Source organism: Phasianus colchicus, chromosome 3, assembly GCF_987193195.1.
Source record: "Phasianus colchicus chromosome 3, bPhaCol1.hap1.1, whole genome shotgun sequence".
Lineage (NCBI taxonomy): Eukaryota > Metazoa > Chordata > Aves > Galliformes > Phasianidae > Phasianus > Phasianus colchicus.
Window position 1 is genome coordinate 74,217,838 of NC_143438.1, and position 15,543 is coordinate 74,233,380.

Here is a 15,543-nt window from a genome sequence, read left to right on the forward strand (position 1 = left end):
AGGACCACAACGCAAGGACAAAGGGCAAGCTTAGCTTGTCATGCTCCTTTCCAAAGCACAGTTTGGTTGATGTGCTGTAACATGGTTTTGTTTCACAACATCATCTACAATATGGAAGCATTATTGTACTAAGGCATTGCCTGCATGGCCTGCCTAGCAATCCCAGTGGTGCATGTGCCAGTACTCTCCTCCTTCATTATAGATGTTTTGCAGTAAGTCCAAGCAGAAGATGCATAGATACCTTTCAGTAGCACAAAGCTACTGAAACAAGCGGTGTTCTTCATACCTTGATAGGGTTTGACTGGACCACTGGTTAACTTTTATTTTCCCTAATCCTGAACAGCAACCATCAGACCTCTAGGAGAGCAGAAAGTTGCCAATTACTGCTGTTTGAGAAGCTATTGTTCTGTTTGAGGAATTAATCCTGACAGACAACTAAGACTAACAATTGATGGATATGGCATAGTAGCTGTGAAGTGGAAAACCCTCCTTCATATAGCAGACCACACCTGCTCTCCACCAGGCGCTACCTTTGCTTCCCTTAGATTCATGAGCTCATCCCAGCCAGCCATTGCTCCGTGTTCCCCGTTTGAGTAGTGAGTTCACAAAGGGAGGCCTGGCCCAGGTTAGGGACTGCACCCTGAGAGAGGGACACTGCAAAACATGCTCATTCTGCCAAAAAAAGACTGGCCGTGGTCATGCTTCAAGTGCCACTTCTGCAGTCATTTCCTGTAGCAAATTTTTAAATCTTTTTCTCATAAGTTTATAAACTTCTCATTTAAAGTCTGGTTTAATTTTTGTTAAGGTAATGACATGATAAATGCTACAAGATATTGGCAGATTTTCCTTTTGGGGTCTGCAATGACCATCTGGTCATTGGCATCTGGGCACCTCTGTTGTCTGTTTCATGGTGTGCCTTGTATCACCCTGCTGCAGTCATGTCAAGGAAATACCAACCATTTATGAAAAGAGAGTTCGTGAACGTCATTGAAAACAAAAATAAAATCAGAAGCACCCCAAAGATGATGTATTTGTTGACCTATTTATGACCTGATGAACAAACTGTGAGCCTGAGAGTTTGTCTGTTGTTTCTACTTACATCACCTGGTCTAATAAAAGATATCACCTCTTCCTAAAAAATGTCATTGCTATTGTTTATTCTGGTGTTGGAAGAACCTGTCAACTTACGATAGTTATATTGTGTAAAGGGTCCGTAGCTTTTACGTGATATCAGATGGCACTGTAAATAAAACAGATCTTTTTTACAGTTGTAACTTTGGCAATCCTTGAGAAGTGCAGCTGTCAGGATGTATCTGACTACAAAACCCCAGAGGAGCTAAAATCCAGGTCGGGTTGTTGTCCCAGGTTTGAAAGGTGAGGCTCAGTCAGAAGTGTACAGTATCCAGAAAGTGGTTGAATCATCTCTTGGTGTTTTTTTAACAAACTTGTTATTGACATACATTCTTAAAAATATGCATGCTGAAACCAGCCTGTTTCAGTTTTACTTTTTTGTTTCGACATAATCTAATTAGGATGTAGTAGATCTCACATTTCTACTACATTGAAATTTTTGAGCTTCGTTATTAACAAAACTGACAACAGATAACAGCATAAATGAGTCTAGTTAAATATATTCAGATTAAATAAGCTCAGGATAAATTTTCCTAAGACCAATTGGCCATATTCAATATGACTATACATGTAAATGGGTGGAAAAATTGCAGCATTTTTCCTAGCAGGAGGCATGAGATTACTATAATCCATAGCCTCCACTGCAGTATTAATTAGCATGGCTCACTAACCAAGGATGTAATATTTGTAAATGAAACTGTAGAAGGGCATCAGTAAAGAACAGGATGTTGAAGCCAAATGGAAAACATGAACCAATAAAAAGGCTGAACTAGCTAGAAGTGCAAGCTCAGCCTTTGAAGTTAGTTCAAGTACTGCATGCTTTAATTTTGGTGTAATCTTATGAAGGGGGTACAAACAAGAACTCAGAAACAGATTTTGTAACATTTGGCCCAATTGTAGATGAATCAGTTTGTTGATGGTTACCAACAATTGCACTGCCAGAGAAGCTGTGGTCTTTGTTGAATTAGACTGAATAATTGGCTTCAGTGGGAGTTTCGGGTGCAGAGCAAATGAAGTGTCATGGCCCTTGACTGTCGTAAGATTCCTTAGCAGAGGCTAAGGGTTTGTGTTCAGAACAACCTGAGTATGGATTTGGAGAAAATAAGTCCCTCAAGAGTTCATCTACTCATTCCTCTGCCCCAGCGTGTGTCTGAAAATACTTAGTTGTTCCTGGCAGATGTGCATACCTTATCTGTTTTTAGTACCCCTTTGATGACAATAAGGATACCAAGAGCTCTCTGGGTAGTTTGTTCCAATGCTTAACTGGTGTCTCAGCATACAGTCCATGATTAGTACTACGCTGTCTTGGCAAACACAACCAAGCCCGTGTATTTTTGTGTTTTTATCGTGTTTCAAGTTATTTTAGAACATACTTTCATGTGGAGCTGCAGTGACAAAAAAAAAAAAAAAAAAAAAAAAAAAAAAGTGCTGTTTCCTTGGGTTTTTTTCAGGGGGAAAAAAAAGGGTTTTATGTGGTTTTGTCACTTGGAGAGCGGTCTGAAGGCCTGCTAATGCCAGGTGCCGAGCACCTCTGGAGACACAAATTAGGAGTACATTTTTCAAGATATTAAGCAGATTTCAGGATCAGGCAGCCAGGAGTTAGAATGATCTTTGAACTGGAAGATATAGCTGGAAGATGAACACATATATACTCGCTGTTTTTAGATCAAGTATTCAGCTCATTAGCTTGAAAATACTAATCATTTATCATAGTCTTTAATGAGTGGCCCAACATATGCTGTTAATTATGACTTTCTCATTTGAAAGAAGAAATAACAGGAAAAGTTAATTTTTTTTTTCATATGCTTTCTAGAGCCCAAAGAACTCCCGAAAAATGCACTTATTTTCTCTTCCCAGCAGCCGTGCAGACCTCTGCAAAGAGCCACATGTCTCAACAAAGAAAGCATAAGGACTCCATCCTCTGAAATGCGAGTACAAAATGAATCATTTTAATGAAACAAAAGACATTCATTTTCAAAAAATTATACAGAAGCAATACAGTGGAAAACTTTATTAGGAAAAAAATGATGTACATCAAGCTTCAGTCCCATGTCATTATGACAGAAAAATAGTTTACTGAAGTGTGGTAATTTTATGCATATATGTATCTAGTGTAAATATATGCATACAAACACATGAATCAGTGAAGTAGAGATTTTTTTAGATACCTATACATACCTACACACATAAATACATATCCAAAATGGTAAAGGTGTACATTACTCTAGAGATGTGACAGATTATTCCCAAAACAGCTTTGTCAGGGATGAGTGCTACTCAAACCAGTCAGGTTTAGGGGCTTACAAAACCAACACCAATCACTTGGGTGTACAGCTGGGATGAAATCTGTTTGCTTGCCTACAGGTGAAAAATACAAAGTATGCTAAAAGCTGGTTGGTTGCATTTACCGAGCCACGGGCACCACAAACTATTTTAATGAACATTTTCAGTGACATCTCCATATTTACTGGCTTTGACAGATGAGGAATATTGCACAAGCTATTGTGTGCCTGCGCATTCCTTGAGTGTGATGCTGTGTTTTTTTTTCTTGTCTTGTCATTTGTTTCATTTAACTTTCTCATTAACGGCACAATTGCTTTGCTTTGTTAAAATCCCTTTTCTGAGAAGAGAGCGTTACTTTCTTTTTAAACTTCTTGCCAACAGAAGTTTTTCAAACGCATATGGTCCAGAGGAATCGTGTACGAGATCGTTTTAGAGGAAAAAGAAATATCTCAAATTAAAAGCACAAATCCACTTACTACATTTGCTTTTGACTTGAAATGAAAAGTTAACATGAGAAGTGCACATAGTTCATCAGCATACTGAACAAATACATAATTAACATGTGGAATAAGCAGTGTTGTTGTCAACACTTTCACATATGTTACTATGAAACTTAAATATATTAATTTAGTTAGAGAAATAGAGGAAAATCCAAGTAAATGCAGCCCGCGCTTGAGATAGAAGTCAGCTTGGCTAAATGAATATTAAAAACGAGAGAATCTCATCAGTTTCCTTGACTGCCTTTAACGTATTATGACAGCTTAATAGGTCCTGCGTAATTCCAATCTGCCCTTACACTCTGAGAAATTATTACTTGGCGGAGAAATATCCATTGTGGCCATTGTGTAAATGCTTTATTAAATCACCAGTAGAAATAAAAATGTATGGGTTCATTAGAAGGTAGATAGAAAGTGTAGATTTCAGTGTTTTCTATTAATCCAGCGTGCAGGACTGACAGAACCTTGTCTGAAGGCCACATAATAGAAGGAAAAATAAAAGAACTATATAGCAATACCATGTGGCTTCTGAATTGGGAACTACAATTTAGCCTATTAGACATGGATCTGTTCCAAAAGTGCACATTCAAACAATCATGCATGAAGGACTTAGAAACACAGATGTGAATTATAACTCTGAAATCCTGGGAATGTTCTAAATCAGGCCATTAAAGGTAGGCTTGCACTGTGAGTACAGATCCAGATCAAAAATTTTTGTTCAAACCTGTCTTTCCCTAACGCTTTTACAACTACTGCTGACTGTATTTAAACCAACAGTGTTCCATAAGCTTAGAAAAGAGACATATAGCCCCACCTTAGCTGCATTCAGGTTTGATTCACAAGGACTAACTAAAAGCATTTCTATAAAAAGGCAGAAGCAAAAATCATCAGTTGAATGTAATGGGTCAGTTTGAAGAGGTCAAATTCAAGAACGACTGCTGCAGCTGTGTTAGCACTATGCACAGTGATCAGCTGGGCCTAGTATTTAACATTAGAAACATAAATAACAAAGATTATATTTTCTAAATTTGAGACAGAATTTTGATGCATCTGATCTGTTTTCAATCATTTTTACATACACACACATTAAAAAAAGCTCAAGGTTTAACTAGAGTAGTAGAAGGCTGAGGCTGGACATCTCACAGTGTGCAAGTGATAGAAAACAGATAGAAAATGTCCCCAGCTCTGTAATACTGTGCGAGACTGAAGGCACAAACAGAGCTCAGTGTCTAAGACTGCTCCCTGATAGTACCCTAAGAACCAGTCACGAAAAAGAAAAGATGATGAGGGCTATGGAGGCACTGGCACAGCAGTATTGTACAGACACAAATGAGAAAGCATTCTGCTCTTTTCTAAATGCTCTGGTGACCACCACTGTCACCACACTGGAAAGCTACGGTAAGTATGCATGTCAATAACACCATCCAGAACTGCATGTCTTCAGGAATTCATCTCACAGTCTGATGCTTTGTGTCATGCTGTAGCAGGATAGAAGTCAAAGCAAAATGTAGCAAGGCCCTTAAGCGGGTAGTCACAACTTACACTGATACCAGAAGTATTTCAGTGATCAGTTTCAAGGCTGCACCATTTATGCTAAGCTGTGTCTGGCATGCAAAGACTGTAAAATATTTTAATAAACATGCCAGGTTTGATGAGAGAGAAGTGAAATACACAGTAATAGCATCTAAGTGTAAATATTTATGAATCCAAATGATGGCTTAAAAAATTGCAAAATAGTTCCAATATGCTGCATTTCTTGGGAGTAAACAACAAAAGTCTGATTAGACTCTGTATTTTATTAGGTTCTGTATTTTGAACTCCACTAAAGCATAAAACCAAAACCATCCAGAAAAATTTCTACATTTGCAGGTTTCTAAAAATATAGCTGTTTTTATTGTCTGTTCTGAGCAGAACTGTTCTCCTACAGTGCTGCAGATTTCTAAAATTCCATAGTATGCATAGTTAAACTAAATAAGGAATACATTTTTATTTTTTCTAGAGGAAGAGGTGCTAAATTTACTGAGTGAAGCTTTTCTAGACCTTTAAAACTGCTGAGCTCACTTTCGTGGTGGACCAGCAGCCTGACAGGGAGTGGAGTGTATCTCAAGAATAAGACCAAAAGGCAATTAGTAAGTAAGCAAGCTGTCTGATGCGACGTGGAGTGATTCTTTAGACCAAAGCCATTTAGCTTGTCCCTATACCTGGTCAGTTCCCAGGCTCTCTTACAAGTGGCAGTACTCATTATTTGACTCCCGGAGAAAACACTAAAAGCACCATTCTGTTTCAGGTGTATCATTAAATAACAATAATGGGGTATCCACCTTTACATGAGATTAGATTTGCATGAGATTAGATTCAGTAATGCAAAAAAGAAAGACTCCCCTACTCTTAGTATTTCCTGCTCAGTCACTCTATTTTTTCTTTTAAAATAAATGGGCATCATTATATGACACACATTTCTGGCATTACTAACAGATGTGATCATCCATGGTCTATAAATGTATACGCACATGTACGTGTGCATATTTATTTCAGTTAACATGGAGACATCTGCAAACTGAATTGAGGGCTATCATTTATTTGCAGAACTTTGAAATTCTGCTCACTCACTGAAGTACATGAAGTACACAGTGTGTTTTTGATTATGTTTGTTTTTAAGTGATAGATGTGAATGGTATTAAGCATAGTAACTGTCTAGGACAGCAGTTTGTGCATGGGGGTCTGGTAAATTTTCATTAACAATTTCGTGAAGTAAAAACATACAAGAAGTTATGTATTCTGTGACAAATATCTGGATGATATTTTTAACTTTATGATTCAGCATTTTCTACATGTTATTTAACTGTCTCAAAATGCCATGAAGGCAAGGTTACAACAAAACAGAAACTGATTGCCATGCCCCAACATTTGATTGCATGCACTCCACTGACCACAGCAGCAGAAGGTGGCTGTTCACATGTTTTTCAGACTGACATACATCACTGCATTTGTGGCATTTCATGATGATTCTTTGCCTTTCACATTAATGAGTGGTAGCCCACACAGCACCACATGTGCTCTGCTCATTGCAAGATGCTGCATTCCACTCTCCTCAGATGCACTGAGCGTTAAAGTTCAGTGCATCTGTGAAATTTGGGATCATTTGAAAAACAGGAATAGGAATTTTACATTGTACTCCCTTCTTGCAGCTTCCACCCAATGAGTCTTTCTCAGGTGATATCACATGAGCAAACAACACAAACACAGAAGGAACACAGATAAGCATGAAGCAAACAGTTTCTGAACTGGAGAAGTAAGAACTGAATTGAAGACCTCCCTTATTCCTTTTTTGAGGCTGTGTGGGCAGGGGAGCTACAGCCGTAAAAGTGCACATGGTCCTTCCCTGCCAGCCTCACTAAAGAAACTTCTGATGACAATCCCATACAATGCCAGCTCATTGTGCTTGAAGAATGAAAAAGACTATCAGTGGACTTAAGCTGTCACTCCACACTGAAGAGGAAAGCACTCATAAGTTGCCCTTAGCAGGATGATCTAAGAGCTCCTAGTGAAGGCCCTTGATTTCTGACAACTCATAGAGGTTCCTTCTTCTTGTCCAAGAGGCTGGGAATGGGAGCAGAAGACAATCCCATCCCTAACCGAGGGATAAGTTGTTGGCAACTCAGCAAGATGGAGCTCACTTATCTATCTTTTTCTTACACGTATTAGACACATGTAGAGAAGACTAAAGCAAATGCCTTTGTGACTATTGAATGATGTTTAAAATGGTCTAAACAGTCCTGTCCCTGCTTAGCAGTGAATTTTGCCTCTCCCCTTCTCTAATTCCCCAACATAAACTCTTCCCCAGTGTTTTTATAGCTCTAAAGATTTTAAAGAAAAATAAGGGAGACTACTGAAGAGCTATGAATTCCCAATATCTTCCAGTGTATAATAACATGGGAGGAATGACAGTTTATAAAAGTTACCAGTCAGATCAGCGTCCTGATGTGCTTTAAGACTTTCATGTGGATGATGAGTCTGAAATGAGGCTGAAGTATACTTTGGACCAGGAATCAGACTGGACTGCAAGCAAACTACAGTAGGGTTTGATTTTAGGATGGTTCAGACGCCTGATGGATTATTCTTGATGAACGTAAGTTGTATGAATCACAGCACTGAGACAATAGCGTGCTGAGACACACTGCTTCAGAGCTTCGATTAATGCAATGTTTTATTTTTCATTAGATTAGGCACTGAAAAACTTGGCTTGATTTCAAGATCTTTAGTACCATGACTACATCATTGTTTTTACTGCACATACTTCATGGAATCTTATTGATTTGAGCCTCAAGGTGTACTATTGAGCAAATAAATGACACAAGAGTCAGTATCACGATCATGTTGAAGAGGAATACAGTGAAAGATGCTTCTTTTCTGCCCTTGACTACCCTCCTGGTTCTTAATAATAATCCAAGTTGTTGGTTTTGCTTCAGAAGTACAAACCTTGCACACATATAGTTTTGTATCTTGCTGACCTGCAGTGAACGTCTCTGCATTTCCTTCCTCAGGGGGATTTTAATCTGTCTGCGAAAGGTATAAGAGTGTGATTGCTGGATGGCAGCCACTTGAAATAGTCAGAACAACTATTCAACAAATGCATCAAAAATTGTTAGAAAATATCTGAAAAACAAGGTGTGGTGGGTTGGACCTGGCTAGCAGTCTCCCACCCAGCTGCCCACTTACTCTGCACGCCGAAGGGAGAAAATAGAAAGAACAAGAGAGAGAAATGTCATGGGTGAAGATAAAGACAAGGAGACTACTGATCTCCTAATACTACTAATCATTTACTGTTGTGGTCAAATTAGACTTGAAGTGGGAAAAATAATTTATTGCCTTTTAGAACAAATAATTAGTGATTTCGATAGTGGGGAATTAAAAAAAAAAAAAAAGAAGAAGAAGAAGAAGAAGAAGAAGAAGAAGAAGAAGAAAGAAATTTTCTGTATGTAGGGAAAGCACTTTCCCTCCTTTTTTTCCAAGCTCAAGTACTCCAAGCCCCTCTCTTCCCCTGCTCATTACCATTACAGATCACACATAGCCCCTTTGGTGAGGCAATGGGTAGTGCAAGAGGGAAGCTGTGGTATGTACATGGCAGTTTCTCTGCCTCTTCACCATTCTCACTCTTTTCCTCTGCTCCATTGTGTGTTCTCCTCAGGTTGCCCCTCCATGAATTATAGAATCATAGAATCACCAAGGTTGGAAAAGACCTCCAAGATCATCCAGTCCAACTGTCCACCTACCAGCAATATTGCCCACTAAACCATGTTCCTTTGTACCACAAAATACCTCCTTGTTTTCCTTCTCCCCATCCTCTATTGACCTTGCTTCTCCTTTTGCTGTTTTTCACTCTTTTTATTCTCTCCTCCTCTTTTTGGCTTTGTTTGTCCATTCTTAAACTTTGCCTCACAGAGCCACCAGCCTGGCGGGCTCAGCTCTGTGTTGTGCCCAGTACTCAGCCTGTCAAAATCAGTTGTGTCCAGCAGCCCTTGCTCTATTTTAGCAGAGACCAGCCCTCCTACCCACTATCAAACCTTGCCATTTATATACAGTGCACAAGGCGTGATTTTTTTTCTGTAACTAAGTGGAGAGAAGCTGTCAAAAGCAATGGTGGTCTTTTGTAGATATTTTGTCCCACATGCAAAGCAAACAGATCAATACATGGCTGAGGAGAACTACCAGAGAGTTATGATAGAAAAGGAGGAAATGACTAAAAGCTATTGAGCTATTGGGAAGAGGTGTGGCATGCAAATTTCTAGTGGACTTGGAGAGCAGGCTGTAACTGGAGCAAGTGAGAAAGACCTTTCAAACTTCCCAAGACCTCTAGTTTCTCATTCCATTAACCTGTACCACAGCCTGATACCTGTCAGCTGTGCCTCTCTAATGTTTATAAAATCAAAGTGGACAAGGGACTGCTGGCTGGCCTGCAGAAAATACTGCAGCCACCTCCTAGGGCCCCTTTGAACCTTTTGCCCAGCTGGAGGTTTCAACTACAGAGCAAAACTGAAGCCCCTGCACAAGGACTCCTCATGTTGGTATAACTTCATGTGAAGCAGAACTACAGCACAAAAAGGCATGAAAGCATAAAGCGTAGTAATACCTGCAAATGTACATAAGGTCCAGTGCAACTGGATGAGTTTTACCTGCAGCTAGAGGAGGTGATGAGAGGGCAGAAAGAGAGTATTAGAAAAGAAAGGGAAAGATGCAGCTTTCTTCTTGAAGCCACATGCAGAAGGTGCTGCTACAGGAAAATTGTATTCAGCATTGGAAAGTTTAGGAGGATGAGGAAAGGCTGGACACCAATTGGCTTAAAATTGAAGTGAAGTTGAGAAATAGACAAAGGAGGAACAGAGAGGGAAGGGGAGTAACAGAACCAAGTTCTATTATTTTTTTAAGTCTATCTAATTTCAATAAGGGCTTCAAAAACTCTCTAGGGGATTCTCTGATCTTTTTCTAACAGATCTCTTTGCTATCCTACTACTTTCTCCCATTCTAATGTTTAACATGCTTCAGCAGAGATGATCTACTGCTAATTCTGTGTCAAGTCTTTTGCCAGCCTGCATCACTTTTTGCACCTATTTAAAATATTTTAACTGGAAAGCCAAGATAACCACACTTCAGAGACTGCCATTTTGAAAAAAAAAATCAATCTGGCCAACATTAGCATCACTTGATATGGTTGGAGTAAAAATAATATTGCCTTCACATTGAGACTGTACAGCTTCAGATTTCAGTTAAACAAGATTTGGAATGGAATAGCTTACTACAAATGAACGTTAGCACGGAGCAGGAAAGCTAGCAGCGTGCCCAGGTGGCCCAGAGGGTCAACGGCATCCTGGCCTGCATTAGAAGTAGTGTGGCCAGCAGGAGCAGGGAGGTGATCATACCTCTGTACTCAGCACTGGTGAGGCCACACCTCGAGTACTGTGTTCAGTTTTGGGGCCCCCACTACAAGAAAGACACTGAGGGCATGTAACATGTCTAGAGAAGGGCAGCAAAACTGGTGAGGGGTCTGGAGCACAAGTCCTATGAGGAGCAGCTGAGGGAGCTGGGATTGTTCAGTCTGGAGAAGAGGAGGCTCAGGGGAGACCTCATCAACTCTATAACTTCCTGAAGGGAGGTTGTGGTGAAGAGGGGTTTGGCCTCTTCTCCCAGGCAACGAACAGGACCAAGGGAAATGGCCACAAGTTGTACCAGAGGAGGTTTAGGTTAGACATGAGAAAAAACTTTTTCTCTCAGAGAGTGGTCCAGCACTGGAATGGCCTGCCAAGGGAGGTGGTGGAGTCGCCATCCCTGGCAGTGTTCAAGAGGTGCCTGGATGAGGAGCTACGAGATATGGGTTAGTGCTTGTGGTAGCAATGGTAATGAGAAGACGGTTGGACTAGGTGATCTTATAGGTCGTTTCCAACCTTGCAATTCTATGATTCTATGATTCTTTTAAGATTCCAGATTTCAAAGCACACTTGTGAACTGTCTGGTACTCACTTTCTGTTTCTTTGGGAAGATCTGAGTGTTTCTTCGAAGTCACACTATTCTTTGGAGAAATTGTGGAATTTTCAGAGTTTTCAGGCTTTGGGAAGGACATAGATGAGGTACCTGTACATAAAAAGAAAATTAAAATAACAAGAAATTGAATGTTTTAATATCACAGTGCTATTTCTAGCCTTGCTGCTAAGTGGAGCTATTTAAAGAACAAACAGGTCATAATATCCTTGAGGAAGATAGTGAGTGGATACTCACAGAAGCACAAGGTAATGTCTCTTGAAGCCCTGTCACTATACTGACAAACTGGTGAAAAAAAAGTTCAATATCTATTGTATACAGGTTACTGAAGTACAAGAAGTTAGGAACGTGAAAATTCTATGTAACTCAAACAGTAGTGCTGTGTCACAGTGCAGAATGAAGAAATGGCCAATATTCCCCTCTGCAGAACGGCCTTTGCAGTAGAGACAATGCTGGTACCATGCAACTTTCACTTTCCCCTTTGTAGAAAACTTATCACTCAATGTGCTGCAGAAATCAAATGCGTAAGAGAGGCAGATACACCAAAGAAAAGCAAACAAAGCCCATATATTGAGAGAATTTCATCTAAACATGTCCCCGAACTACAGAATCACAGAACTATAGGGGTTGGAAGGGACCTCCAGAAATCATCCAGTCCAAACTCCCTGCAAAGCAGGCTCCCTGCAGCAGGCTGCACAGGTAAGTGTCCAGGCAGGTCTTGAATATCTCCAGAGAAAGGGACTCCACAACCTCTCTGGCCAGCCTGTTCCAGTGCTCTATCACCCTCACCCCTACCATGAAGTTCTTTTGCATATTGGAGCGGAAGTTCCTGTGCTCCAGTTTATGGCCATTTCCCCTTGCATTATAACCTGTAAATAATGACGATGAATTTTTCTCCAGATCTTCTTGCATTTTAAGGAGTACTCTCTCTTGCTCCAAGGCTTCTATGTACTTGGAATAGGACCACGAAGCCTGCAAGAATCATTAAAAAAATCAGCATCCTGACCACATCACTGGTAGTTCACGGTCCATTTCAACAACGAGATAAAGAACTTGTTTACGTTATGTCCCATTTGTTGAATAATCTCAGTTATTGAAAAGAGAACCTTTATCATTACAGTACTGGAATCATGTGAAAAATAATATCACTACAAATGAGCAGATTTCAAAACAGCATGAGGTGCAATTTAACCAACTCTGACTTTTTTCTTCAGAAACTAAATACAGCAGACTTCTCCTTTCAAAACCACAGCATTTAGTGCTTTTGAGGACTTCATTTCATCTCCTGATACATCCTTCCAGTGTGCCATTTCTCAAATCACATCTCAAAACTCATTAGCCTCACCATTCTTTCTGCCTGCCCTGTCTAGCAGAATGATGTTACCCCTAGAAAAGAATTGTCCAGGCCTGTCTTTCTTAAACAAATGTTGCTTTTAATAATGAAACAAACGCAGTTCAGGTTCCATGTAAACTTCAGGTCACTCTTCCAAATCAGAACGGGAACTGTACTGTTATTTCCTTACAACATGAAAAATATGGGGGCCATCTGTCATTTTGTGTCTTAGTAAGAACTTATAGCATAGATTCTCAATTATCAGTGACAATCAGTGTCAGTGTAGCTATGAATGATTACTTCGTACGTCCAAGTTGGAGTGCATATTCTTCACATTTCTGCAATAAAACGACTATTACAGATTTGATGCATCATTAAATACATTCTGCAACAAGTACTATGTGGCTATTTTTGTATCATTTTCTGTATAAATACCTGGATTTTTTAAATGAGTTCATCTTCATATTTTGATGCATGAGTAGAAATGGACTCAAATCTAAACCAATTTTTTGCAAGCTATGGATTTGCCAAGTAATGAAAAATTTCTTATTCCAGACTTGAATTTCCATTCCTTCAACTTACCTTTTAATAGATATTCTTTAAAATCCCCTTACCTAAAGATCTTAGTCAGTTTTATGTAATACTGCTACTCAGAAACTAAGCCAGGAAGTCAGAAAGTTAGGAAGGAGGAGAGAAAAAGAAAAAAAAAAAAAGAAGAAGAAGAAGAAAATGAAAGAGAGAGGGAAAAAGGGAAGGAGGAGAGAAGTAGGGAAGGAGAGAAGGAAAGAAGGAAGGAAGGGGGGAAGGGAGGAAGGAAAGAAAGAGGAGAAGAAAGAAAGAGTGAAAGGGAGAGAGGGAGGAAGGAGGGAAGGGACGGATGAAGGAGGAAACGGAGGGAAGGAGGAAGGAAGGGAGGAAGCAAGGAAGGAATAATAGCAAACTTAAAAGTAGAAGAATGAATAATTGTTGAAGAACTATGTGATAATATTCTAAACCAAATCCACTGTCTCATTCTCCCTAGATCATTTAATCTCTCATATGAGATTCTATAGCAACATGTTCTATAGCAACATATATCTATAGCAACATGTTTATTATTCACCTGCCACTCATATCCATATCCATATGCATCTAAAAATGATGTTGATCTTCTCTCCACATCAGCCTGATATTCCAGAGCACTGCTTGCCACTTCTTTACCCTGACAATAATAAGAACTCCCAATTAGACCTAAAGCTAACAGGCTAAAGTGAAAAGCAAACCTGAGAAAGCAAAATTTGTCATTCAAAATATGACAGTATAAGCAGTAAAAGAAGCAGTATAATTTTTTACTATGAATATATTGTGGACAGTTTTGTAATGCTCAGTTTTATAATTCATTACCTTGTGCATACTGAAAAATATCAGGAGATACCATTTTGTTAATAATTTTCTTTGCCTTAATTAAAGATTCCTGACCACTGTCTTCCTGCAGACTGCCTTCATTTCAGATGTCCCCAAAGATCTGCAGAAGGACCAGAATCCTACTTTTTTGCTCCTATGGTGCCTGTTCCTTCCTGATCATCCCCACTGTCCAATAGCCCTGTCATCTACAGTGCCCAGGCAGCGTGGTGCTTATCTTTTCTCTGCGGGCAGCATGCAGGCTCACTGACACTGTAGGACCCTCAGTTGTTGAAACAGGGAGGCCAAAACCAGTAGAGAATACTGTGTATACTAATACACTAGTATACCGTTTATATTTGCTGTGTTTCTAAGTGTAAATGGTGAATTAAATGAGTTCTTTAGTAATGCCTTCTATAATAAATCAGTGTTATGGCAGCTACACCCCCTACTAACAAATAAATTTACTACTAAAATACTTTAAAAGAGATAGGAGTAGATATGGTGAAGTGAAATAAATGTAAATGTTTTTAACCTTTCTCTGTTAAATGCAGAGAACTTGTAGTGTAAGTTCATACTGTTTTGTATGCTTGACATCTAAAATCTAAAAAATCTGTTTTGAAGGTAAAGGGCAATTGTGCATGCAATGAATTACGAAAACTGGCACCAAGACAGTCTGCAAGAAGTGACTAATTGCATTTTTTTAAGTATGTGGCATGTGAAGTTAACAGAGGAACAAATCCACAGAAGGGCTAAAGATGAGCCTATATAGCTGTGACACATTAAGTGCAAATATGTGAAAAGGGAGAAGTAAACCATACTCTCCTAAGGCAGTATCTTTCAAAGCAACTATTTCAGCTCTATACTGAAGCAAACACACTGTGCCAAGTATCGCAGCTTACTTTGCACCGTATCTACTCATTCCTGCCTTCCAGTCAGAAACTGAAAGAGGTCTCTGCTGTACAGAGCACGATTTCCCTAATTGTCAGCCATGGCCCTGCACTGACACCACAGCCAGGAGGTCTTAAGCAACACCTGGACCATGCATACCAAGTCAGCACCCACAAAAAATACTGCGATAGTCAAATAGTACTGAGTCATGCATCATTATTCAGTGAAAACCACCTTATCTGCCTGTTTTTCCTTTATGCAGCATAAAGATCCAGCTGTCTTATCTGGTCAGTTCAGACAGCGATGCAAACCCACAATAAATCAGCCACCTCAGGGACAAGTTTTTGACAAAGGAAAAAGTAAAATTCCAGCCCCAGGATGACACTTGTTCAGTTTGGCAGAAAACAAAAATGGCAAATTATATCTGGGGTGGAAAAATACTATAAGAAAAAATATAATTTCTAATGCTTGTCAGAGATGCCCTCTCCTTCAACA

At 39.5% G+C, this 15,543-nt stretch overlaps 1 protein-coding gene across 5 annotated transcripts in view; it reads right to left on the reverse strand.

Moving 5' to 3' along the window:
• Positions 1-3,100: 3,100 nt before the first annotated feature.
• Positions 3,101-15,543, reverse strand: part of RGS22 (regulator of G protein signaling 22) — a 67,842-nt gene continuing 55,399 nt past the window's right edge. For 3 of the 5 annotated variants that reach the window (XM_031591062.2, XM_031591061.2, XM_090137840.1), the window contains 4 exons: positions 13,880-13,978; positions 12,314-12,416; positions 11,427-11,537; positions 3,102-8,471 (listed from right to left, as the gene is read on the reverse strand). In XM_031591062.2, the coding sequence (XP_031446922.2) occupies positions 8,452-8,471; positions 11,427-11,537; positions 12,314-12,416; positions 13,880-13,978 (333 nt within the window). In that variant the 3' untranslated portion in view covers positions 3,102-8,451. Of the gene's footprint in view, positions 8,472-11,426; positions 11,538-12,313; positions 12,417-12,878; positions 12,963-13,879; positions 13,979-15,543 lie in introns of those variants that run through there. The other 2 variants (XM_090137838.1, XM_090137839.1) reach the window with 2 other exon arrangements.